General features: G+C 37.0%; 2 protein-coding genes across 2 annotated transcripts; one reads left to right on the top strand and one right to left on the bottom strand.

Moving 5' to 3' along the window:
• Window positions 1-13,581: 13,581 nt before the first annotated feature.
• Window positions 13,582-18,219, top strand: LOC102809709 (uncharacterized). The gene is made up of 6 exons (XM_085493661.1): window positions 13,582-13,983; window positions 14,669-14,783; window positions 15,191-15,364; window positions 15,949-17,005; window positions 17,224-17,487; window positions 18,077-18,219. Exons 1-6 carry the CDS (start codon window positions 13,663-13,665, stop codon window positions 18,087-18,089), a joined length of 1,944 nt encoding a protein of 647 aa, XP_085349787.1. The 5' UTR covers window positions 13,582-13,662; the 3' UTR covers window positions 18,090-18,219.
• Window positions 18,220-20,524: 2,305 nt separating this feature from the next.
• LOC100372646 (UPF0764 protein C16orf89 homolog) lies at window positions 20,525-27,305 on the bottom strand. Its single transcript, XM_002741715.3, has 6 exons — window positions 27,094-27,305; window positions 25,969-26,232; window positions 22,692-22,858; window positions 22,365-22,524; window positions 21,157-21,312; window positions 20,525-20,889 (listed from the first exon to the last, which is right to left on the bottom strand). The coding sequence occupies exons 1-6, from the start codon at window positions 27,290-27,292 to the stop codon at window positions 20,585-20,587; spliced, it is 1,251 nt and encodes a 416-aa protein (XP_002741761.1). The 5' UTR covers window positions 27,293-27,305; the 3' UTR covers window positions 20,525-20,584.
• Between the last annotated feature and the right edge of the window lie 662 nt (window positions 27,306-27,967).

Raw genomic sequence — 27,967 nt, 5'->3', positions numbered from 1 at the left:
TAACTTCACGGGAAAACTAGTATCATTACTGGTAATAATTTCAGCGTGCTTTCGAATATATGAACAGAACATTCGTTTGCCTTGTAATGTGTTAGGATGGATAGACTGAAACCATGGATATGTTATATTCTAGTCAAAGTGCCCGGACCGTCGTCGTTGGAGATAGTATTTTTATCCGACAGTAAGCTAAAGGCTCCAGATGCACTCAACGGTTGTTTGGCTGAAGCGCCCCAACAGTTCATATGTTGAATGTTTTCATCTTCCTGCAAGCATTTTTATGGCTATAATTTGTTTGGGAGAGAGCGGGAGTCATGGAATATTGCCCGGGGTAATGGAAATGTAAGATGGTGTATAGAGACGCATGAGCAAGGTGCATTCAGATAATATAACGTGCCAAACATTACCTCGGCGCCAGAACCAAACAATATAATCTGAAACAAGTTAATGATTGCGTATTTTCTATCACCGGTCTCATCATAATCATACAATTGTGTCCGAACATTTTTACTTTATTAAAACACATACAATCCCCGTATGGTTCGTGTCCAAACGTTGTCATTTTTCATGTGTCGTACGGGTACTCGGGAAAGTCTCAGCCGGAGTATCGGAAGCAGCTCCTGTCCAGAACATCGGATGCGGACATGGGCGCGCGTATTCGAAAAACTCACGCGAACCGCAGTCGCGCTCCTACCGTTGCCCCTGAAAGTAATATACATCCACGTTTTAGTACTTCGCAAAAATGGCATCGGGAAAAGACTTCCAAAAATCCGTCACGCTACTAGGGGAACTGCAGGTGAACGGGACGGAAACAAGACCTGGAAGCAGCAAATCTGTAAAAACAACACAGAGACGTTCTTTAGATGAGAATCTCAGAAATTTAAATGTCAAAAATGTAACTGATCACAACGACAGGTATGTTTTTATTATGTTCACGTATGACTGTACATTATGATTATAGAGGTGTTGTTTTTTCCCCACTCCGAGTCGGTCACTAACCCCTGGATCCATGGCTTTGTTTAGTGGGCTTATTAATATTCGGTCGCTTGACTGCCCCCTCAACACCGACCGACAGTGGCGGATCCAGAGGGGGGCAAGGGGGCCATGGCCCCCTCCAAACGCATGAAAATGCATCTGGATTACGCATAGCATCGTCCGAATCGCACGGTCCCGTGTTTTCGACCTATAGGCCTGCCCCCCCCCCCCCCAATGCATTTTGCTGGATCCGCCCCTGGCGACCGATGTAAATATCGTCCGCTCGACACAACGACATGGGTCCAGGGCTACCCGGGCACTTGACGTAGTGATTCGCTTTCAAATTTCGCGTGAGGCCCGTATAAGTTACGTATAATACATACACGGGACAACATAAAACTAAGCGGTTGGTCACAGTCACATCAGATTGACCCAAAATACAGGACACATTTAAACAGTTTTCTTTGAGGTAGTGCCAGTATGGGTCACATAATTAGAATGCTCATTCGCCTCATCACATTCAAATTTGGTCTATTAGTGTTTTTAAAGGCAGATATGAACAAGTGTAAACATGCAATAATTCAGTGGGTGATGAAATATGTATGACCACTGAGTTAACTTGAGTTAATTATATGTAATTAGTAAATAAAATGAAAACAGTGATCATAATACATTTCGAGTACGAAAAAAAATAATTATCAGTATACAATTACTATGCATCAAGCTATTTTGATTGTTGATTTGTATCATTTTAATACCATTAATAAACCTACAAATTGTACTTATCTCACATATAATAATCGAAACACAACACAACACAAGCTAAATTAACATTTACATTTATGTAACTTTATTGCGTCTACAACGGTCGTTGGAGCGTCCAGGAAAGTGTCTGGGGGGGGGGGATGTTGCAAAGTCCCTCGGGTGCGGGACTTAGGTGTATGTAAATATCTTGCGTTCGCTGTAAATTTTTGAAACATTGGGCTGTTTGACCATTTAGTCTACATTTCAGCGTGTTTTGCTGACACATGGATAGTGAGAAGTGTCATATCATATGTACATTATCATCGATCTACAGCAAACTCTAATAATTATTGTTTACCGTCCTGGTATTTTTTTTCGCAGTTTACACTCAGGACAAACTTCAGGTGACACTCAGGCTGTCAAGAGAATTAATAATTGGGTAGATAATGTACTTGTCATGCCCGAAGAGTCAGACCATAATACATCGGACGCAAGTACAGATGCTGGGTAAGAGTTATTTTGATTATTTAAAAAAAATACTTTATTATGAGTACTATTAATAATGTTTCTGAATTGTATCATAATAATCTTACAATTAACACCGTGACTCCAATTCTAAGACAACAATAATGATCACGAACACACCGTCAGATTTTCCAATTGAATACAGAATCATTCGATAGTCAGTTTTACATGCTGTTGTTGACGCCATCGTCGTACATTATTTTAATATATGAGTTTTAACAGATACAAAACATGTTTCTTTTACGGATGTTCGTAACAGTGACGTGTTCTAGCTATTTTTAATTTCACTAGGGACGTTTTTTTTTGTGTTCCCGGCAATGCATCAGTTTACCCACAGTCCCTCTATCAGAGGGACTGTGGTTTACCCAACATCAATTTCTTTCTTCCCACATCACTGTAACTAGGCCTGAAGTTGCATCGCAAAAAAACTCCAGTAGTGGTCGTCGTAGGAACCGAACAGGCACTTCCCATGTCAGCTTTTAAGCCTCGGGCAAGGCCCGATGCAAAAGTTACAAAAGTATCCGAGCTTGTATCGCCTTTTCCTATTTTAAAGAAACAACATACCCAGAGCGTCGCCACAAATAATAAGTTTACAAATTGTACTAATTTCGCGTGTATATTCAAGCTAAGTTTGTATTTAACATTGTTGAAATATCGGAATGTTTAATACCACGAATCAATGGAACGATTACTTCTTATAAATTCTCTTCTATAGGCAGTGAATGAGTTGGGCTATTACTACGCATGCGTATGCGAAACGCCAAACTAATTGCAAAACAATGTACATGTGAAGACTGTTTTGACCCGGTATTTGACTGTCATCCAGGGGCGTCGATCCATTCTGAAAAGTGAGGGGGACACTTTTGTGTCCGCGTAAACGGCCAATGTCCGCGCTTGCGCGAACAGGGGGGTGTCTGAGAAGGGGGGACTGCCCTATGCTCCGACATCTCTATGTTCCGACACCACTATGTTCCGACACCCCTATGTTCCGACACACAGTATACTTGTGACAAACTTAATCTGACTAGCCGTGCGTGACCTTTTACTACCTTGATATAATCAGGATGTCCTGTGGGTTAATACTGGAAATCCAACTGTAGTGTAGTCCGGCCATGATGCTCGAAAGTCCGTGAAGGCGGGATCTTGCATAATGTTATCGGATAATTATCAGAGAATTATCAAACAATGTTGCCCATTGTATCATTCTAATACTTCGACAATTATTTGACAATATTCGTGTCTGTTGGACGTGGTTCCATTCTTAAATCCTCCGATTGCCTAACTATCGAAGTTTTAGATCGATAATAATCGGAGAATTATTTTACCTTTTTTATGAAAGTTGTACTTCGATATTCATCAGTCGCGGAATTGCAAGGTTGCCGTTTACATCCGGTAGCACCTTTCCAAGTTTATCTACATATTAATTAAAATCATTTATTTATTTATTATGCGAGAGATGAATAGGCACTGCATTTAGCATTCCGTAGTGTTTGCATACGTTTTTGAGATTGCCAAAAAATACAAAGGTTTCACACTATCTCTTTCCATTTCTATATTGTGTGTTTTCGCCGGCCAACATTCCTTGTTTACCTCCACACGTATTCTCAGAGAATTAAATCACCACCCAGCTGTAGACCCTGTCTAATATCAATCTAAAACATCGAGAATTATCAGATATTTATCCGATAATTCAAATGTACAATAGGCCGGCTTCCTCTAATGCGAGGATATTGCACAAGTTTACAGTACCTGCAAATTTGATGCATAATTCATCGTTCGAGGTTAAGGTCCATATTAGACAGATTTCCTTAAGGAAGTCAGAAAGCACTATTCTATTCTATTTTTCGTTGTTCCATTGCATTGTTCTGATATTCCTCTTTATTCTGAAAATATTCCCACATGTTACACTCATAAATTACAGTTGGTATAATACACAATTTAAATACTTATCCTTATATCTGCCAAAACATGTATATCCCGTATTTATACTTTACATTATTTCTTTGTCAATATCCTTTGTGTTCTGCAAATGTATTTGAAACTGCCTATTCGCTCCATTGTGCAGTCGTCGATTTTGTATTTTACGTTTGTGTAAATTACCCAAACTTCTTTGCTACATATGTTACTTATGTAAATATTAGGCCAGGCAACGTCTCGCCATCTATTTGAATTCCATTTTTATCTATATGTTATTTCTTGGCAGTGTAATAGCGTTCTCTTAAATAAACAAACAAATAAACAAATAAATAAATAAATAAATAAATAAATAAATAAATAAATAAATAAATAAATAAATAAATAAATAAATAAATAAATAAATAAATAAATAAATAAATAAATAAATAAATAAATAAATAAATAAATAAATAAATAAATAAATAAATAAATAAATAAATAAAATATTGAGAAAGCATAAAAGACTTATTTTCAAATAAATGAATATGCCATGACTAATTCATTTTATCATAGACAGGATTTTCCCAGAAAAAGCCATTTGATGATTTTGAATAACGTATAATAAAGTTAATGAATTCATAATGTCAATAAGTAATGGATTATACGAAGTAATATCCAACGTAATACTTGTACGCTACACCAATATAGCTTTAATTTGATATATAACATGATCATGGTGTTTGTCTGAGGTATTCCTATTTAATATGTGACAGGCTATTACGTAATTATATCTTTGTATAAAGTTGATCCCATAAAATTCCCTTTTATTTGACGCTGTGTATAATTTTTTAAAGCTAACATATTTACCCTGATTTTCGGGGGTAAAACGGCTCAGATTCTACAGCCAAAATTGACCAAATTAATTCCCATGTTTCTGTCTATTTTATGGCATGTAAATTTGACAGCCTTTTTTTAATTTTAATTGTACAGTCAATATTCTGTAACTAGACTGATCGCGCTGAACAGAGAAAAAACATGTAAATTGCGTCTGAAGCTTGATAGGATACATTGCGTCTCAATCTGATTAAAATCTGATGTAGTGTACGGACTTTAATTATTTTGGCTATAAACTTATTTTAAATTTATTACTTTTGTTATTAATGCCCTTTTATCTCATTATTTTACTTTGATTTTGATTTTGTGTTTTTTTTAATCCCGTAGGTAGGGCGGGATTAAAAAAAATCTCAAAATCAAAGTAAAATAATAAAATAAAAGGGCATCAATAACAAATATAATAAAAAATAAAATTAAAATAAGTTTATAGCCAAAATAATTAAAGCCCGTACACTACATCAGATTTTAATCAGATTGATCGCGTCTGAGAATATTGCCGACGATGATCACAAAAACACCTCCATGAAAGCCCATGGCCAGAAGAGTGGCAAGTATTATAATCCGGCATAGTTATTTTTTCATGTAAAGAAATGTAACATTGTGTTACAAAAGGTGAGCGTAGAATAATATTTGAAGAAGAATAATGATATTTTTTCTTATAGTAAAAAGATAAAAACGCAGTGAAATGTCAAAAACGTTTCTAAAATTTCGTAGGTGTCAGAACCTATTAGCATCTCAACATAGGGTTGTCGGAATATAGGAATGTCGGAACATAGGGGTGTTGGAATATAGGGATGTCGGAACATACGGGTGTCGGAATATAGGTGTGTAACCCCGAGGAGGGATGTGCCCCGTCAGAAGGTAGAAATATTTGAAAAATGAAACCAAAATGAAGTCATTTGGTGCATACTTAGGGATTTCCATTTAGTCTACATGGATAGAGAGAAGTGTCATATCATATATACATTATGATCGATCTACAGCAAACTCTAATAACTATTTTTTGATATTTTTTGTTTGCAGTTTACAATCAGGACAAACTTCAGGTGACACTGTCAAGAGAATTAAAAATTGGGTAGATGATGTACTTGTCATACCCGAAGAGTCAGACCATAATACATCGCCAGCTTTTAAGCCTCGGGCAAGGCACGATGCAAAAGTTAAAGAAGCGTCTTGGCCTACATCGCCTTTTTCTATTTTAAAAAAGCAACAGGCACAGAACGTCGCCATAAATATTACAGAGCCGAGAGTATCCAACCATTCAGTGACCTTTGATGATAAAACTCGCGTTTCAGAGTACGATACACAGGGTTTACTGAAATTAAAGTCATCCCAAGAACAAAGACAACAAAGCAAAACTACGATCAGAGATTTGTTGATTAGAAATCGTAGGTAAGTAAATGTTACTCTTACACTCGAACCTTTAAAACAATTAGTCTACCGATTATTACAATGCATGAAGTTTTAGCCACCGATTTTTTACCCGTGCCACGCGTTTTGCTGAAGGCCTGCAGACTATGTGGCTATGTGCATGTTTTAGAGAATTATATATTGATTTAAAACTACTGCAATTGGTAGGGCTTATGGATCGGGTTCCGTCCGTCCATCCGTCCGTCCGTCGCATTATCTCAAAAGGTCATAGACTGATGTCCCCCAAACCTCAGACTAGTAATACAATTACTAGCCTGAGCCTGAACGTGTCACATGGTTGATACATATATATACATATGTCCCGGATTCTTTTTTGTTTTGTGTTCACATTCAAAATGGCCGACAGGCGGTTTCGTGTCCGTTCATTCCCCTCTCCATATGTGGAGAAGGGAAGCTGGAACATTATACCTTGAAAATTCAAAATGTACGAATTAAGTCAGTATGTTGTCAAACATGCGCGTGGCGGACAAAATCCGCCTTCTGCAAAACGCATGGCCGAAAAGTCCGTGACAGAAACATCACAGCATAACATCTCATGGACCGCCAGAAACTTAGCCCCGAGTACAGTCCTGTATGTTGGCCTCCTTCCGCTGACAACCTACATGACTGTGCTCAGGGCTAATCAGAATCTATGCATACGGATCTACTCCTTCGCTGTGATCATGTTACCTTTTAGCCTGATATATAGGCGTGGTAGCGCCCTTGCCGGCCGAACCGTGTCTTGGGTTTGGAGCACCACGGAGGGCGCAACTCACGCGACTCGTCAAACTAGTTACCTTTCAAACTATGTAACATGTCACCTGTGTTGTTCTTGTCTTCGCCACATAGGGGTTCTGTCATTGGACCAGATAGCATTTATGGCGCCTCTTCCATTATAAACACAGCTGTGGGTCGTGGCAAACTTATTAATCTTACGTATCAACGCGGCACTGACTTCCATGCATGTCCCGCTTCACAAATAATTGTTGGTGACGAAAATATATCTGCAGACGATGAACGTAATGGTGAGTAGTGACTAGGAAGTGACTAATATAAACTCTCCCCAATGGGGTGGTAAAACAATCTACACAGAGAACAATTATGTTCTGTAAAAAATGCACACTAACATGATCCTTCCAAGAAGCATAAAAACTAAACATAAAAACACCCCTTCTATGGTCTCTAATGACCAACACTTTACAATACTGCAAGGTCTGTGCACCGAGTACAATCATACCCTACAATATATTTTTGGTCTATTACTGGTAGAACAAGTATGCGTTATTTATTGCAGAGAAAATTTCGAATTTGTTTGTTAGTTGCGATGTGCGTGGTTCATTTCACTCTGGAAAGTCTGCCCTAGCCTGGAGCCTCAAGCGGTCGGCGATAGTTATTGAGTCCCCCCGACGTATTAATTCAGACGCAAACCAGTTTGCGCCAGACTATTTCGACCCATGTTCAGGCAGCAAACCCCTGGGGCAAACCATTTTAAGTAAGCCGCAATCAGGACAATGCATAGTATCATTAAGTGTAATAATGTATACTGATCCTTCATTTTATTGTTTACATTATGCTCCATTTTACAGATACTAACCTGCAAACTGACAAACATGTAAGTCATAATATTTTCACACGCGTTGTATAATGTTGCATGGGACCCATGTCGATCACGCTTTACTAGTAATCAAATTCAAAAGTTTGTGTTTTGTATGATGGTACTTTGTCGTCGACCGATCTTATATGAATTTCATTATGAACACCAAGAACAAGCAGGTGTCCGCAGACTTTTAACACATTGTTGTTTCTTCTGTCAATTTAAAGCGGGAATTGAGTCCAGAGCGACGATAACAACACACGCTAAAAACGCAAAGGCTCATGGGCAGACGCGTGTTTGTAAACACGCTATGGCCATCTGGCGCATGCGCAGGTGACGACACCCCCGCTTTAAGTTGCGCTCTAACAACATTCATAGAGCTTTATTGGGGTCTTTGGATATTGCGCGCATTATTCCCGACATATCCAAAAGTGAGACCCAAAAAATTCAGACGCACAATCAAATAGAAAACCACTGGAATTTTAACGTTTTTTTGTGTACATTTCCAACAATTCGCGACACCAATTAATATTATCAAATATGTTACAAAAAATCTATATACATTGTGTTTGAGTGCAGCTCTGGTTTATTATTAAACATATTATCACGACTATAAACTCGTTCCAGCCAATCAACGAGCACTGTGCACAATGACGTCACGCTTTTACGAATATATATTTTATCATGTATGAGCTCAGCTAATCCTATGAATAATGTCTTCAGGTCACGTGGGCATCAGTGAAAGATATACAAATATTCCAATGTTATTCCACCGACCAATAGAAACCTTTCGTTTAGGGTTGAAATTCCTAAATGTTTATAAAAAAGAGTGTGTTTGTGGTCGTGGTAGTAAAAAAATGAAATCACAAAAAATAGGCGCTATTTTGAGAGTATAGTGTACTAAACATATTCTTTCCCCCACAGAATCCAAAGAATGACCGATATTTGAAACCGAATATAATGAGTGGCAAGTATTCAATAGGGGAAGGGGTCAATTTGTTCACCAAATAAGATAGGAAATCCTTGTTGTAAATGGCGAGCAACTTTCCCCACGAAACAAATACGGTTTTATACATTGAAATAAACGGCGTATGCCAGCTGCTACTGTTTAATACAAGGTAGACATTTCTTATCGTGAGAATTACGTGTATTTGTCTGTAGATTGAAAAAAGAAGTGTAAACAAACAGTTCTGGATGCATGTGTACGAGAAAACAATCCGCCCTGTTTGAACCCATTAATTAGAGAACTTTTTGCCCACTGTGATTTATTTATTTATTGCAACCCTGTTGAATCAGGAGTCACTATTTAAATAAATAAATAAATTGGAGTAGCATAATTTACAAATCAAATGCGGCATTACATAACAAATTAAACATTGACAAAAAATGTGTCTGGTTTCCATGTCATTGAAACGGCTTCCTTATCTGATTTGGTGAGCAAAATTTTGCTGACTACTTATCTGACCAGATATATCTTTAACAAAAATGGATTGTCTTAGGTGTCCAAAAATTCAGTTGGTCAATTTATAAACACCCGGACAATTGGTGGGGATGTAATGCTCAATCCGGTGTTAACCGAGAGCAACGACGGCACGCGATGCATCACTACGATAATTCATCACTCAAAACATTCAATTCTGTGTTTATTCCAGGCGTTGGTGGAGCTGGGACAATGCTGAATACTTTGAGAAAATGGCAAGGCAAGGCAAATGACAAAACGACTTCATTGAAAACCTTTGCAAAAGTGAATATACTATTTATATCATTCATATATATATATATATATAAGTTCATACAAGGGATTCTCTCCGGTACCTCTGCCCGATTATCCACACTTCAACATGTTCGCACAATCAGTTTGACCGTGTGACATGGGGATAATCAGACGGAAGACGTTAAGGTAGAAGCCTATTCATAAATTAAAAAAAAAAAAATGTATTCATTTTGCAATAAATTGTACTCCGAGGCAATATAAGGATATTGACCTAAAAAAAGTTGGGGGTCACCAGCCTTTTTTTCGAGAAATTGATGATTGTATTTTTAAAGTGGAAAGTCGCCATTTTGACACTATTATAACGATTTTACCACAGGTTTCTATGGCAGAGATATTATGCAATATCTCGAAATCTAGCCTGGTGACATAGGCTTAAAAAATCATATATTGTTAATGATGGAGTACTTTTTGTTGTTTTGAATTATTTAAAAAATTCGGGGGGGGGGGTAAAAAGTGTAAAAAAAAAGCAATTTTTCTTTAACATTGTGTTCTATGGAATTGTTCTAAAAATAGCAATTTTCAAGAAATATTAGGACACGTTTCTCAAAAAGCATAACTGCAACACACAAAATAATGCTTTTCCATTGTTACAGTACCATGAGACATTAGCTTCATCATTGTACATAATAAACTAATGAACATTATCATGTGATTTATGACCAATTTTGTCAAAAATTATGACTAGGCTTCTATGCTTACCAGACGTAATCTGTAACATGGTTCCAACTCGCGCACGTAAAGACTAAAGAAGGCATAATCTGACTCACTGACAGATATTAGTAAATTAAACAGTTTTAAAAAAAATGCTCTTCGATCACTCATTTGATTTCACGACATGTGTATATTTTAAAGGGCGGTGGTCGTCGCGCCACGCATGAGCGAGATATATGGGTCTCATATAAACAAAGATGGCGACTTTGACTGTTCAACGGGTACAACTGAAACTGAGACGTTACCAAGCTTTAATTAGACTTTTGTAGGTGGTTGAAACGTATCGAAGGAGTCGCCGACGGTAATTAGTGCAAGTCGCGCTCGGATACTTGTGATTTCTATTGTGGGAAAATCAATGTTTATCAACACAAATTTCGCACATGCGCAGCGCGACGACTGCCGCGCTTTAATTGAGATTTTCGCACGATTTAATATGAACGAGGATGGACAAAAACGGAGAAATCGATGACGTACTCTGACTAATCACTGAGGTCCTTAAATGAGTTGTCACTTCCCAAACTCACACATTGGTATTTGTTTTTACTTCAATCAGGATAAATACCACATGACAACCATTAAGAAGGAGTGGGACGACTTATCCTCGTATTTACCATTTCCCGTGATAGTTCAAGTAAAGAAAGAAGCCAAACCAGTTTTGCAAAATATCGTGAAAGGTACGCATGGCATCTTGTTTGTCACGTTCCAGTCAGTTGTGACAGTCATGTTATTATCCTTTATTACGTTTACATTGACTGAAAACTGGGTGAATAGACTACGAATTATGACGACACATGATTCTGGACCTGTCTTCTACATCATCTAGTCGCATCATGATACTATTAATGACGTAATATCACTATTTGTTTATGTTCATGATTTACAGAGTATCGGTCGGCATTTGGTCCAGAGCACAAACTAACACTGGAAGCCGAAGCAAAACTTGAACAACTCATAGGCGAGCTAAGTGGTCCGGATGTATGCGTGTAGGACATAGAAATGACCACGGCACATTTATTCGACAGCAAAAAATATTAGTATATTAGTTACATTGAAATATGTAATTAATAATAGACATACTAAAATAGAGAATATATTTTCTAGAATTATATACATAATTACATGTGGTATTAGATTTACTTTGTACGATTTACTACATATTCTTGTCGTTTGTGAACAATAATAGAAGCACAGACGAGTTATTTGCTTGCTTTTTTGTATAAGATATTTCTTTTTATCGAAATAAATTTTAACTAAATACATGTACATGCAGTGTACGATTTTTCATGTCCTGAAATGTATTAATAAAATGGGCACAAGTCATCTGAATACAACACAAAACGTAGTTCAAATTCAAAATCACCTAGTACACAAATCATGATGCAAATAGAACGCAAATGGCCGCCGAAGCCTCGTTGAGCGCGAGAGTGCCGCATGATCATAGTTTGTGTTTATTCTATCCCACCATCACGTCTCCTGCTCCAAACACCATGGTTATATAGATCTGGTGGCTCTATCGCACTCAACAAGATTTCGGCTGTCATATGCGAATACGGTCGTTTTATAAACAAATTAACCGTAGTTGTTTACGTGGTAAAAATGATGGTGATTACTCTAGTGTTTTATTAAAAAGGACACTTGACAATAAAACCAGCATGAAAGCCAGTTGTCCATTTGAAACATGAAAATGAGATAAACATAACCACCAGAAAAATCGGTCCAGTTATGCCTGGAAAACGGTTGATGATAGGGCACGGAAGAACAGAACGAAACGAACAGCATGTTGGTTACTTTGAATGGAATCCCGAAACAAAATAATGTGCATTAGTAACCCACCATGAGTGATGTCAATAGCAAGTTTGAATAAACTCTTGGGAAAAGGTTGGTGACATGTATTATTGTTCTTTGGTGTTTGATAATATGGCAGCCAGTCAAAGTTAACGTACCGATAAACCAAATGTATACAATATTTATTTTCTGAACATAAATGGTATGGGCATGTCCACGGAATTACGTCGGAGGGACGGGCGAAATCCGAAACATAAAGCCGTTCTTAGACTTCATAGGAGTTTCACAGGGAAATCTCTAAATGGTCCCCTTGAGCCAAATGGTCGTCGATTGTAGATCACATCACAAAGATTTTCGAAACTTTAATTTTTTGTTTAACAATTACTTCGGCAACAATATATAGAAAAAAAGATAGGTAAACGAACTAGTCCAATTTGAAGCGAAATTTTAACATCAACGTCAACCGTTTCTCGGACGTGCCTTGGCCAATTTATATAAACTTGATTTGAACATCGCACATGATTGGTTATTGAGACACATTAATCTCATTTCCCTTTTTTCAGCAACAAATTTTGCTGTCAGACGACCACAATATTATGGGACGATAATTGTCGCATTTGTCGTCGACATTTGTGTTCAAACATTGAGAATCCCACAATCGAATGCGCTTTTCTAATGAAATCACGAGTACGAGTTTTGACCTGGGTGCCACTTGCTGACACAATAGCTGTCAAATGGATACATGTTATCAATAGAAAATCAAAAATTGCGGGCATGGTATCAGATTTATTAAAATATATTTTATTAACTATTGTATTATTAATAACTAGATTTATTAAATGCACATGGAAATTACGACACTCGGTTAATAATATTATATCCAGTACTTACAAAATGAGAGAGTACTTTATAAACCCCCACCTTTCTAGATTGTATTTCAGAATGTACCTGTATTGCATTTCAGTGGGGTGATCATGAACCCTTTAAAAAAACCTCATCACGATGAAGAGTGCATTAGTACCGAGAATGGTTATCACTTTCTCCTTGAACGTATTTCAGTTTTTAATATCATGGTGTCCTATTTTCGTGCGAAATTTCTTCGTGTGCACTGCGATAGGAAACTTAAATGGAATATAAACCATTTCCACCTGTTATTTCTTTGGATAGTATAGTTGCAGGTGTGATTGAAAATAACCAATAGGCGCCCTCAATTCGAGATTAACGCGCGTCTATTGGGCGTTGTTTGAATGATCTTCCACATATAAGTACCGAAGGCCGGTCACATCAGTTTTGTTTTCTGTTAGGCTCCTATTATTTTCTGCCTGTCTCTGCGTTGTACCTTTTATTTTTGCTAAGGATGGCGTTGTTTTTTGTGTTGTTTTTTGTGTTGTTTTTGTCCCTAGCTGCCGTAATAGATGGAAACAATGAAACTTTACTAGAAAAATTGTCCGGATTTGTTGCAGATGTCAACACCGCCTATGCCGTGACGGAGAGCTTCAATGACACCATCGGCAGTCACTTTGTAACCGAAATGATCATTCAAAATCAAGTCGAAGAGAAACAAATGAAAGCTGGTGCAAAGGAAATTGCGGAAACCATTGTGCAACTGCCGAATATACAAACTCTTCCAGAGTACATTGCCACGTCGATGGACAAATTAAAGCATTTTGCTGAGCAGGTAAATTTTAGGAACATTTACCCTCTATAATTGTATTCCGTTTTGCACTAGATTCTAGAGTGTAATATTTTCATTTTCCATTAGAATAGTCAAAGGTATACACGGACTATTTGAGTTTTCCCCTGCATACCCACAAGATGCTTTCCAGGGAACAACGTACATTGCGTATTTCCTGGTTAGTTGTGTTGAGCTTTCCCCAGAATCAGATTTTGAACAGCAATGCATGACTGGATTTACTGTAGTGAAGACGATAACTTGGCCGATACACTGTACAATGCATCAGCTTTTGATCAATACAACTTAAAGATGCCTGCCTAGCCAATTAGTATTGTTGGATGGAATAGACCCTTATTATTTGAATTTGGTTCAATGTCGAAATGCCAGTCTTGCCAACCATACCGGTGGGAACATGGCGTTGGGATACTATTTCCAGAGATAGACTATCGTCAATAAATGTACACACAAATATAGCACATAGATAAATGCGAAAATATCCCTCTAAAACTAATTTCATGTCTGACCGAGAGCTATGTTATGACTCCACTACAACCTTTGTCGTGTTTTTACGATCGGTTTCACGCATAACGCGACATGCAGTTATTGAATTTCGAGAAATGGTCTATTCAATGTACTTAGCAGTGTGGTAACTATAATACACCAAGTAACGCAACTGTTTATTTTTCAGTTTCTTGGTACTGAACAAATGAAGATGCCTGGTTATGATCACATGAACAAAATATATTCTGCAATTAAGGAACTGATGCATGAACTAGTCAATACTGAACAACTTTTGATAACCGGCAAGTCCTTCTCGTATTGTAAAGTAATTCAGAATACTGAATATTAGTATTCAGAATACTAGCGATTCCGCTCAAGAGTAACAATAAATCCCTTGCTAAATGAGGTTTATACCGTTGCCCTAGTTTGTATTACTTCTCAAATTAACAATGAGCCAATGTGCAGAGGTGAAAACCAGATTTTTTTTTCTAAATTAGACAAATATTTGGAACTTGTGCTTTTAAAAACAAGTACGTGCGAGTGAAAAATTCTGCTCAAATCCCGTTCGTGATATTGTTCGTCTGAATGCTCGGACGATAACAACCTGCGCGTTTCGTTGGACGTAGATTCTTGGCATTTAAATACTGTACATGCGAACAAATGAAGAGATTGTACGTGGCGCAGCTTCATTGGCGCTTTGTCATTTCAGATATTTCATCATTGACAACGCAACAGTGCTTAATGTTCATGGGTGAAGACTATAATCGATTTAATGAGGCTATAGACCTTCTGTTGGCTAATTTAGAAGACGTGGAGAATCCAGTCGGAGACGAGTCATTGAGAGAAATTGGTGACGAAATTGACAAAATGCTGAGTGATTCAGGTTAGTGTACTGCTATACTGGAAGAATATCCCGAATCCCAGACTCCTTCACACAATCTGGTATGATAGTTTATGCGAACATGGTAGAACACCCAAAACAAGATGAGCTTCTAATCGGCACGAGCGTCAATATAAAAGTACCTACGATTTACAAATATTGTAACAATGAATTAATGACAATTGTGATCTTGGATATAAAGATAATGCAATTGCTGGTTCATGAGAAGCGGCTGATTTGATTTAGTCTAATCCTAGTTATGGGATGCATGATTTGGGATCTTGCGATATGCAATTTTTTGTCAAATCGGAAATGCATTACAACAATTTGCATTCTACTTCTTTCTAGTATGGAATTATGAATCCAAATGTACGTAGTTGTATAATTAAACGAATTCTGAGCGATACTGAGTTGTATTTTCAGTTGTATTCAATGTGATTATTTTCCTATAATGCACCAGAGTAGCTGCGTCAGATAACCAGTTCTCTACTCGCACAACAAACCCATTCTCGATTTTATACGTCAATATAAAATGGTTTGTTGTACCCAGCTTACCACTAACTTAAAAATGGATTATCTGTTTGCAGACCAAGCGAAATCGCTGCGAATTCAACACCAGTTATTTTACATGGAAAAGATGAAATCTACTATGGAGACTGTAACTTGTGAATCAGAGAATGGCCGGCGAGGCAGTCCACGTGAAGCGGCCAGCCAACGATCTGACATTTGCAATGGTAAATCCAGTTTCGACAAAGGGATGTGTGCACTAATGAATTCCAATATTCTTAGTTCTGCTGAAGGCAATCAACTTGGTCGTATTACAGGGGAAATCGAAAATGGAGCTTCTAAGGTGGTTGTACCAGATGACAAATTGCGTGTATTGGTTACATTACTACTTGGTGACAGCAATATTGAGGTGAAGCCAAAAGAACTAAGCCAACGATCTGACATTTGCAATGGTAAATCCAGTTTCGACAAAGGGATGTGTGCACTAATGAATTCCAATATTCTTAGTTCTGCTGAAGGCAATCAACTTGGTCGTATTGCAGGGGAAATCGAAAATGGAGCTACTAAGGTGGTTGTACCAGATGACAAATTGCGTGTATTGGTTACATTACTACTTGGTGACAGCAATATTGAGGTGAAGCCAAAAGAACTAAGCCAACGATCAGACATTTGCAATGGTAAATCCAGTTTCGACAAAGGGATGTGTGCACTAATGAATTCCAATATTCTTAGTTCTGCTGAAGGCAATCAACTTGGTCGTATTGCAGGGGAAATCGAAAATGGAGCTACTAAGGTGGTTGTACCAGATGACAAATTGCGTGTATTGGTTACATTACTACTTGGTAACAGCAATATTGAGGTGAAGCCAAAAGAACTAAGCCAACGATCTGACATTTGCAATGGTAAATCCAGTTTCGACAAAGGGATGTGTGCACTAATGAATTCCAATATTCTTAGTTCTGCTGAAGGCAATCAACTTGGTCGTATTGCAGGGGAAATCGAAAATGGAGCTACTAAGGTGGTTGTACCAGATGACAAATTGCGTGTATTGGTTACATTACTACTTGGTGACAGCAATATTGAGGTGAAGCCAAAAGAACTAAGCCAACACGCACGTTCAGATGACAGTTCCCAAATGTGAGTTAATGTGATACTTGGTCAGTGTATTAGATGGATGCAAGTCGGTCTGTTATTCCTTAGTATGCATGTGGACTGTCCATTGGATATGTGGTCCCAGATAGATTCAACAAAGTTACACCCACCCAACTATTGACTTGCAATCTGATGTTGGAATGTTTCAATGGATGATTGCCCATTATGGTATGCTCTGCTGACTTTATTTCTCTTTTTTTTAGGAAGAAACGTCGGTTCATTCGTGCTGTTGAATCGAGGAGATGTGGTTCACTGCATTCATATCTTGAGAGAAATGGCCATGTTGCCGGCGACATGGTTTTAAAAATGCAGCGTGCTATCAATGTAATGCAAAGAACGATAATGGTTTCATATGACCAGTTACTGGTATCGATTGGTAAACTAACGGACAAAGTTAGAGACTGGAAAAGTAATCTGAATCTGAAGATGCAATTTGACTCATTGATTGAGGATTGCCAATCTGCCATGTGAGTATACCCACCATGTTTACATTATATCATCAGTTTTGCAATGTACGAAAGTTTACATTCTACAGTGCCGGAGATGCCCATAACACTAAGTGATTTGTACTTGTATTGGTTGGTACGTCACCAGTGCAGTACATGCCTGTGGATACGTGTCACGGGTTCTGAAAATGTACATTCTCCAAATAGACTTGATAGGGTAGTGTCGTAGCAGAGAGTAAACCAAACTAACAATACTACTTAGTTCTTAGATAACCATGGAAATCTTAGTATCTCTGAATAGGTGCAACAAAAAAATGTGCTGAACTGCTCTCGGAGCAGCAAGGACTTTTTCTTTGCAAAGACATTGCATTTTGTGAAATTATTTTTTATGGGAAAAATGTTGTCAAACGTTTTGGTAAAGACGTCAAATTGGCAAGTTTTCCTGGCAAATTTATTATACGATCAACAGGTTGTTTTCACCACCAAATTAATGTCCATTTCCAATGGCTTCTTTTCAGATAATAATCAATTTCCCAAAATTACTTGTTTCTTGACCAGATTATTTTGTCAATAGCAATATATTGATCCTGACATTCTGAATTTATTTCAGGGCTGGACCATGAATGAATGTGTGTAGATTTGGACCCGTGGATTTAACTTTGTGGATATATGTATATACAAAATTTATGAAATAATTGTTTTTTAATGTTGAATATTAATTTTTGGTGTAAATAAAGATTTATATTTCTTTAATCCTGTGTTTCATAATCTGTTTTCAACTAACCCCATGATATTGACTGTGCCCCCCCCCCCCGCCCCCCGCACCAATGACACTTTTTAAATGCACAAATAATTCTTTTGCCTTTAGATTAGTAAACTAATGCATGTCGTAAATGTGTGGCCCAGTCCTGGTTTTTAGAAACTCGCGTTCCTAGTAGCACTGGCGTTACATTGTCCAAGTCCAGTTAGGAGTCTGGATCTTCTATGTTTAGCTAAACTTGTTCAGGATGGTCATGCCACAGCTCAAAGACAGTACATCAAATCGATTTCTCAGTGGCACTGGATCTGAAAGATGCTTGCACATTCCACTGCAACTGTTCAGCCAAACTGTTTTGATGTCATAAGGGTGAGATGACAATTCAAAGTTGTAGTCACTAATACTGTGACAACTAATGAGTGCAGTAGGAATATTTACATCTGTGTGCCTGCATACAACAATATTAATATGGCAGACTCTCGCAGCGACTCGGTTTTGATGCAAAAGAGTCATAAAACGTGACCTTAATAGCTATATTCTAGTTGAATCCGGGTGAACCCTGCTACTGCCAGTAGACAATCCAAAGATGCCCAATGACCTGAATCGTCTTCCATGGGAATATCTGCGGCTGATCTGCACTGGCTCGGAAGATGAATTCTGATTGGTCAAAAAAACTTGTGGCGTTGAATGCACGTTCATTGTCAGTATTGTTATGCAAATTCAAACTAGCTAATCATTTACAACCTTCCGAGCCAGTGCAGATTAGCCCAATATCTGCAATTGCAGAGCAGTTTCGTAATTTGTACAGGTGAACCTCTAGCATGGATTTCTAACCAAGCCACTGACATTCAGACTAGAGTTTTTAACAAAGTCAAAAAATATCAAATTTTCGTACCAAAGATGACAAAAAATATTCATCAAAATTAAAGATATAATCATGAAATGAACAAATCTAAGGGGTCTACCCAAGGTACATGTACACAAACTATCAAAGCAATCGGGCTAGTTTTCAAGAAGTCAAACTAGTGACTAGGCTGTCGAAATGGTCCGGTGTCCTACTAGGACATTGTGAGCAGCCTGCACTCAGTTAAGGTGTCAACTTCATCAAATTGTTCACAAAAATAACTGGCAGTGTACAAGTATTCAACTACAGAGAATAGATGTTGCCATCACAAAATGAACAAATCTGGCAGAGGTCTACTCGACGTACCTACATACAAAAGTATCAAAGCAATTTAGCTGGTAGTTTTCAAGAAGTCGAAAATGCAATTGACAATTAGTCGTATGGGAAAACGTACTTGACATGTTACAGTCACCATAGTTTACTTTGGAACACAAATGCACATCCACTGTATGACCCATGTATTAACTGATGAATGCTATTAATCAAAACACTTCAAAGATTGGTGTACACAGTGCATTTTATTTGAGATGAACTATGCGGCATTAATTTTCTTCTGTTATCAATAAAGAGCTATTGCCCAGACAGGCTAAGCATTTAGTTGAATATTTAATTAGGACAATGATTACCCAATACTATATCATATTGAATTGCATCATGGCAACCAGCAGCATGCATGTACCAGATTTGAGTCCTGAAATCCTGTTCCACAAAAACTTAATCTTGGTGCATTTTTATTGATTATGGCATCTGGAATCATGACGCGAAATAAATACATGTCTATAATATAGTATTGTAACATACTAAATACACAAAATTTGAATGCAATCTGAGCTTTGAAGCCTCGCTCATTAAAAGTAAATGGCCAAAAGTCGGTAAATCTGATCTGTGAAACAAAATGACGTGCATCATGTTCCCATAATGTATCGTGGTCCATCAGCACAGTCTAAATGAAATCTGTTTCTGGAATGGCAGAAATGCTCAAATTTGATGCATTTTCTGAACTAAAATGGCTGCCATTTTGAATTTGATAGTGAAACAAATGCTTGTCCATAATGTAAAATGCATGTGTGAACGTAATCTGTCAAAGCAAGTCTGAGATACAGGTGTGGACAAACAAATGACCATATATGGTCTGTAATGTTAATTACATGCTTCTCAGATGATATACGTAAAGCTCAATCTTTAAAATAATCTTGTACATCAGCATTTAAATTAAGCTCACAGAATTCATGCCCACCATCTTGATCAACTCATTTGTAGCAAAAAATTGGAAGGGTCAATACAAGATTCACTGGGCCACAAAATACATGTATCCTGTATGGTTTCACTCTGAACCATGCATTGATTTGCATAAAAGAGAAGGCATGTGGCAGGAAAAAAAAAACCTAATGCAAATATTTTAAATATAATGTAATCAGTTTAATATCGTACAAACACAATGTAATGGTAATTGAACATCATAAAAAAGATTTTTTCAGTGCTATTTGTCTTTGGTTGAATAATCGTCTTATCAGGAATACTGCTAGGACTAGAAAAACCATGATGATGATAAAATACAAAAGTTTTTGTTGGAACACTGGATGAAATTCAACGTGTGCATTACTGATTTGAGAATCAAAATCATCATAGGGACGTTCATTCTGGTCCTCTTCATTTGATTCAAAGTTCACTTGAAAACCAGGAGGTCCTGGATCAATGAAATAGCGTAAATATACTATCAATGCCGCTCCCGCTACAGACGTCATATGTGATTCGCAACCATCTATTGATAGAGAAAGATAAAAAAAAATGTGGAATGTAATTGTTTCAACACCAGATGTTTGATTTCTTAAGATAACGCTTTAATAAGTAAAGCATTGCAGGAAAAGTGTAAGTTGTTTCTTAGCATACGTTTTCACTAAAATGCTTTCATTTTATACCACAAAATTTACAATGATTCCAGACAGAACATGGAGCAAAAACTCAATCAGGTTTCCTTTAAAGCTGTTTTCTTTTAAAATGTAGAATTTCATTATCATATGTCCATTACCTTTCAATTCTTTTGTACGTAGCAACTTCCTGTCTTTTTTCACTTCTGATGACAACTTCTCACCAAAGCAACCATTTGAAAATTGCCAAGACAACATTCTTTTCAGCCAGTTGAGTTTAATAAAATCAATGTATCCCAAACTTCCACAAATAAATACTGTCAGAGGTGAAAACAAATTTGAATATTTTACCAGGTAAAACAAATAGATACTGTCAAAGGTGAAGAAAACTTTGAATATTTAATCAGGTAAGCATGTATCTTGTTTGTATTTGAAAACTTTCCATGAATTACAAAACAGTCCCTCGATCTAGAAATCAATATTTAAATTATGGTAGCATATGCCAGATTTAGAATTCAACATGTAAGCTCTGTACAAGAAGATTTCAGTTGTTTCACACACACGTAACACAGTCTCAAGTTGTAAATGGCTGAATTAACATTTGAGGACACCAAGTTATGTCTTGTCTTTGAACAAAATCTTTCGAGGCATGCCAGAAAAAGTCTGTTGATGACAAGTTCAATTTTTTATTCAATTGTATTTTCTTTTGACAAAAATGGGCACCATCATCAAAATCCGAAAATAACTGTGAGAATGTGTGTGGTATTCTGGGGTGGACCTGTAGCAAAGGCATGCACATGTACAGTACAATGACAAGACACAAACACGACCAAGGCTTATAGAATACTGACAACATTTTATTGAATTACATTTCTTTTATAGCAGCGCATGCCAGATGTACTGGCATACCAGGTGTACATTAATTAGCATATTAATAGTGTGTACAAATCACAACAACGTGCATCCTATTATGTTTTGCCCTGGTACTAAATTTTTACAAAATCTGTAAAAGTGGATCTAAGAAATGGGTAGAACACAGAAGAAACAAAATGGCTACCATTTGGTGATTTTTAACCAAATTGCCAAAAAAGCAAGTGATATCAATACCAAATTTGAATGAAATAAGTAAGTTATTTGAGTAAAAAGTACATGAAAGCCATGAGAGCACTTTCATTTCTAAGAAATAATGTGCCACTGTCTTCCGCCAATTTTTTGCCTTATTTTACATTACTGTTAACTTTGTTTTCTCTAATTTTTATCTAGCCTCCCTCCTCATTGGAAATAATGGTTCAGCCCACACACAACATGGCTACATACATCGTTTTTTTTAATACTTTTGTGTGCATTTATATGAAACTTTTCAACTCACATTGTTCCATGAATAAATCTTGTAGATGTAGAGGTATCCCTAGCAGTATGATTTTATGCACCTCTTTCAGCATAGATGAACACAACTCATGTTGAATTTGTAATATATCACCTCTACCATTTTGTGCAGCCATCTGATTCATACTCTCTGTGCAATACACCTAGTTGTAATTTACAAAATTCAAGAAAAAAATATCAAATCTACTATGGCTAGCTCCAACAAAGTGTAAACAGTTGTAATGACATATGCACAAATTGGTTTTATATGATGTAAAACATGGATGTGGTTGCCATGGGAACAGCCAATTCGATAGATTTAAACAAGTACCTGTTCAGCCAATGAGAAATATAGAACTTGATGCGTTAGAATATACATGTTTTGTTGGGGTGTCATCATCATCTGCCAGCATTTGTTAGTTATTGTGCACGGTGGATCATCAACGTCAGTTCCAATCAGCTTGGACATACAGATATCTATCTGGTCTTCATTTAAATCTACAGAAAAATCAAAAATATTTAATTTGGTAATCTGTGTGTGTGTGAGCACTCAAGTGATTGTAAGAATTCTGTTTGGCATGTGTACAATATCAAAAAGTATATGAAAATTATTTTAATAATAAATTTGTGACAGGCGATTGAATGACAATGCTTATAGCTTAAAAGGAGATTTCCAGCTTCTGACAGGGTCTCATGATCATGGAGAACAGGATTAAAATGTTCAGAATCTAGTGACAAATCAACACTGTCATTACTGACAGTGCTGTCATAGCGATCAATATTATTATCATTTCTTTGTACATTTCAGATTTCACCGCCATGGTCATTGATGAGTTGAAATTCAATATATAGTTGGATACAATTCACAGTTACATACTACCAGTAATCTAAGAAAGTTTCTTTCAAAATCCACTTTGTTTGAATAATGACTAAATTTTAAACAAATAAGAGAATACTTTTGAATTTCAGGATTTTGCTTTTGCATAACTAAGCAGTCAATAAGCAGTTACTAAATAGTCATTAAAGTGCCTGTGAAATGGCTGCTATTTTCATGCCTAAAATTATCCATTGATACATTATTAATATTATTAATTTTTATGTTTCTAAGCATGAATTATTTTTTTAAGTGAAAAAATGTGTTTTAGCTTCTCATTTGCATACAGAAATTCCCCTTGTGACGTCAGAAGGGGAAGTCGCATGGCAGCTTGCATTGCCGATAAGTGTGAATAAGGCAAATTTCTTGTGCAGTTTTCTCGTCTTTGACTAAATTGTCGCTTATGTACTTGTTCGTCGAGGAAGAATGGACCATAATGAACACATAGTATCAATTTTTGTTGCATGGGGTTGAGTTAGATGCGAAATATGTCCGTTCTGGTGTAGCTGGTCACCGTGATCGTCACCGACACCGGCACAAGTTTGTACACTGTCGCTGGACAAAAAAGAATTTGACGTTGGAATTATCTCGTGATTTAGCAGGTTACTAGGCACGTCACTACACTGTTTTATTTCATCGATCGTCTGAGTAAAACTTTCAAAATTAAAATAAAAGAGAACATATTTTGACATTCTAAACATTAGACTATAGTGGAAAACGACAAATCACAGTTACTAAATAAATGACAGCCGCGTGGAAATAAATTGACATTTTGTTGAAATAGGTAAACGCGTCGGGTCACGACGAGGGCAAGTGCGTTAAAAGCGGCGTTTAATTGGATAACAAAAATAATCGAGATCGACACACATACAGATAAATTCAGAGTGGATTCGAGTTAGCGTGATCCATGACGTGATTGTCATAATTATAACATCATATTAAAACTTTACTTGGTGGAAACACATTGACCAAGCCCGGATTCATATTTCATAAATTATTACGTAGATCAAGCTGCAAGCATGGAGGTGAAAAAAGAACAGAGGTGTGAATTCGACATTCAACACCAATCACCAAACAATTCAGAAACTTTTAGCCTTGGAAAATGAAAACAATTAGCAGTGTGTGTAAGGCTGTGTAATTTCCTGTTTGTCCGATGCTTCGTTTTCGTGTCACTGTCAAAATTATTGCTATTATAAAACGATAATCAGGATCATAAAAAAAGTCAACTCATTTGAAACACTTGCCGGACGTCTCTCTCTCTTTTCTGAAATCCGCCTCGGTGATCATGGGCTGGTCCATAATCTATTTCTTTCAAAAGTGTTGCGCCAGGTTTACGTTGTCGGCGTTGTTTTTTCATGGACGAGAACATTTTTTCCAACAACAAAAAAGAATCTGAGGTTTAGTGGCTTTCGTCCACTGATGTCGCACCTTCAGATCGACTAGAAACGGGTGAATACTTACACTATGACTATACGTTTCACTGCAACTGCCCACAACACAACATCTAAAAACTCCCTCTCAAAAAAAATAAAATAGACAAAAAAAAAAGAAGAAAACGCCGGCCGAAAAATGTACATGTATATCGTTTAAAAGTATACTGAATGACCAGTGTTATTACGGCTCAGGGGTATGACTTCCTCTCACATTTTGTCATTTGGTGGCGCACTTTCGGCGAGAGTCGGAAATCCGGAAACAGTCGACCATTTCAGGATAGATGGGCATGGCTACAACACGAGAAATATCCCAAATTTACTTGGATACAAGTAATCATTTTCAGCAAAAAAATCAATAACTGCCCATTTCAGTGGGACACAGATCTAAAATGGGAAACGTGAGGGTGGGCATTGCACAGGCACTTTAAGCAGTTAACCAACAGTCACTAAGCAGTTAACCAACAGTCACTAAGCAGTTACTCAACAGTCACTAAGCAGTTACTCAACAGTCACTAAGCAGTTACTCAACAGTCACTAAGCAGTTAACCAACAGTCACTAAGCAGTTACTCAACGGTCACTAAGCAGTTACTCAACAGTCACTAAGCAGTTACTCAACAGTCACTAAGCAGTTACTCAACAGTCACTAAGCAGTTACTCAACAGTCACTAAGCAGTTAACCAACAGTCACTAAGCAGTTACTCAACAGTCACTAAGCAGTTACTCAACAGTCACTAAGCAGTTAACCAACAGTCACTAAGCAGTTAACCAACAGTCACTAAGCAGTTACTCAACGGTCACTAAGCAGTTACTCAACAGTCACTAAGCAGTTAACCAACAGTCACTAAGCAGTTACTCAACAGTCACTAAGCAGTTACTCAACAGTCACTAAGCAGTTACTCAACAGTCACTAAGCAGTTACTCAACAGTCACTAAGCAGTTAACCAACAGTCACTAAGCAGTTACTCAACAGTCACTAAGCAGTTACTCAACAGTCACTAAGCAGTTACTCAACAGTCACTAAGCAGTTACTCAACAGTCACTAAGCAGTTAACCAACAGTCACTAAGCAGTTACTCAACAGTCACTAAGCAATTAAGCAGACTTTGCAGCTTTAAGCAAGGTGTAACAACTGATTCTAAGGGGTAAAGAAATTAGAAACTCTGAGGCCATGTAGAATTGAACAAAAATAGCATCAGCAAAATCAGGGAAACTAATTATAAACAGCAAATACATCATAGAAGAAAAACAGAACAAATACAGCACTCTATATACATGGTAACAGCATTGAGCAGAACACATACCTTCATTATTAATTTCTATATTAATTTGTACTTTTTGAATTGTGATATCAGCTATGCGATGACTGTGGAACACACGCCATGCACTGCCTATTAGAGGTGTGAACTGTTTAAAATAACTTGGGTCTTTCTCTTGAATATAGGGGAGTGCCATATTAGCTGTGGTTTTGGCTTCCAATTGGATCTTCTTTAGTTCTTGAAATAAATTATCTGGCAAGTGATTGTACAGACCTCTATTGTGTTCTTCTATTAGCTTTGAACAGAGTCCTGAAATGTGAGATGAGAACGAGTTACAGATATTAAACTTGGTGAGAATGTATGATATTACGCACACTAATAATAGACAGACTAGCAACACATATTGTTTATGGTGTTAATCTGACAAAAAAAGATCTGTTTCTAGTCTAAATTTTCTTTAAAAAATAATATGGTTAAGGCAACTTTATTTTTTCTTGCTTCCATGAACAAGATATTGTGCCACCAAAGGCAGACATATCTCCCCCACCCAGATTTTTTTTTTTCAATCAGAAACAGATCTAATTTTTCCAGCCTTATTGGAGATATTATGCCTTTGCTTCTTTTGTTTTACATTCTAAAGATGGACAAGCAATCCATTGAATGCAAATCACCAAACTCAACTTAAATGTATTATAAAAGCCTTTGAATGCTGTCACTACCAGTACTCAACATGTACGAATATATAATTAGGAAAGTAAAGTAATAATTTATCATGAATTTAAATTTTGTCAGACATTTTGAAACATTTTTAATGGAGGATGGAGGATGTTTGTCGTTAAGTCGACAGTGTTCACTTGTGTGGCATCATCTATCTTTTCTTAATCATAAATGGTGATGTATAATGTGATATGTATGATTTCAATAAACAAAAATATGTAGTAAAATGATTTCCACTGATGCACAGTGCACTGAGGATTTGAGTGCAGTCTAGACGAAGCAAATTCATGACGACCCACCCATCTAACTTGGACACAGTTACTAGTAAACTACTACCGGTAGTGCATAAGAAAGGGGCTGTATATAGTTATGCAACACGTATGCTTGCTGACTGATTATAGCCCAACAATGCTTGTTCCTCCGCGATTACAAAAACAAACTGTCAATACTTACCTTCGATCACCCGCAAACCAAACACGCCGTCTAAATTCATATTACGATATTCAGATCTATAAAAGTCCAATAAACCGTAAATTGCTTTTAGTGTCGTGTATACATCGATTTTCGATTCATCCAGTGCTACCGGGAAGGTGGGAATCAAACAAGAACAAATAAAAACAAACACTCCTATCTGCACATGGATCGCGGCCATTTTCCGGTCACAGGTCAAGAACTCCCGACATGCAACGCAGTAAATTAAACTTTTCAAACTCACATTGAGTCATTTCAGGGCTCATACCACTAATTGAAACTCAATAGAAGACAATGTTAACATGTGACGAGATTGCTTTTTTAAATAAAAACATGGCTCAAAAATGGGAAATCAACATGCCAGTAATCAGCCACATGAAAAAAACTAACATGTTGGCCAGCTCAAACTCTTACAAATCTCAAGACAAGACACACCTATATTACTATATTATGATTGCACCTAGAGAAATCACTGGAAAAACACCAAGATTAGAAAATCAAAATACACACAGAATAAACCCACAGGTACACAGCCACTAAGTAGTAAACAAAATACCACATGTTTTTATCTTTGACCCAGGTGATCACACCCTCAAACAGGGAGCACCTGAGAAAAAAAAAATATTTAAAAAAAGTCATTGGTTCTTGCAAGGCATTTAAATTGAGGGGCTATGAGCAGCCATTGGTTGATTAGTGGCATGAGACCTGTAAGGCCATGGTTAAGTAGACTCAAAATTTAATAATGTAAACTGAACTTTAAAAAATCAATTTACAATACCAGGTACTCTTGGAACAAAAGGAATTATTATTGGGTATATTTATTTTATATTTAAATTCTCATACCATACTATTCAGT

This window comes from Saccoglossus kowalevskii, chromosome 2 (genome assembly GCF_978046115.1).
Source record: "Saccoglossus kowalevskii chromosome 2, keSacKowa6.1, whole genome shotgun sequence".
Taxonomy (NCBI): Eukaryota; Metazoa; Hemichordata; class Enteropneusta; family Harrimaniidae; genus Saccoglossus; species Saccoglossus kowalevskii.
This window is presented reverse-complemented; position numbering and strand designations above follow the sequence as displayed.

What these genes read in the sequence shown, in the direction of transcription:
- LOC102809709 (XM_085493661.1), top strand. Translation starts at nt 13,663, where the DNA reads ATGGCGTTGTTTTTTGTGTTGTTTTTTGTGTTGTTTTTGTCCCTAGCT. An exon ending in TAAAGCATTTTGCTGAGCAG is followed by an intron (nt 13,984 to 14,668) that starts GTAAATTTTAGG and finishes TTTATTTTTCAG; the next exon opens with TTTCTTGGTACTGAACAAAT. An exon ending in CAAAATGCTGAGTGATTCAG is followed by an intron (nt 15,365 to 15,948) that starts GTTAGTGTACTG and finishes ATCTGTTTGCAG; the next exon opens with ACCAAGCGAAATCGCTGCGA.
- LOC100372646 (XM_002741715.3), bottom strand. Translation starts at nt 27,292, where the DNA reads ATGGCCGCGATCCATGTGCAGATAGGAGTGTTTGTTTTTATTTGTTCT. An exon ending in TATAGAAATTAATAATGAAG is followed by an intron (nt 22,859 to 25,968) that starts GTATGTGTTCTG and finishes ATTTTTCTGTAG; the next exon opens with ATTTAAATGAAGACCAGATA. An exon ending in AGATTTATTCATGGAACAAT is followed by an intron (nt 21,313 to 22,364) that starts GTGAGTTGAAAA and finishes CACCTCTGACAG; the next exon opens with TATTTATTTGTGGAAGTTTG.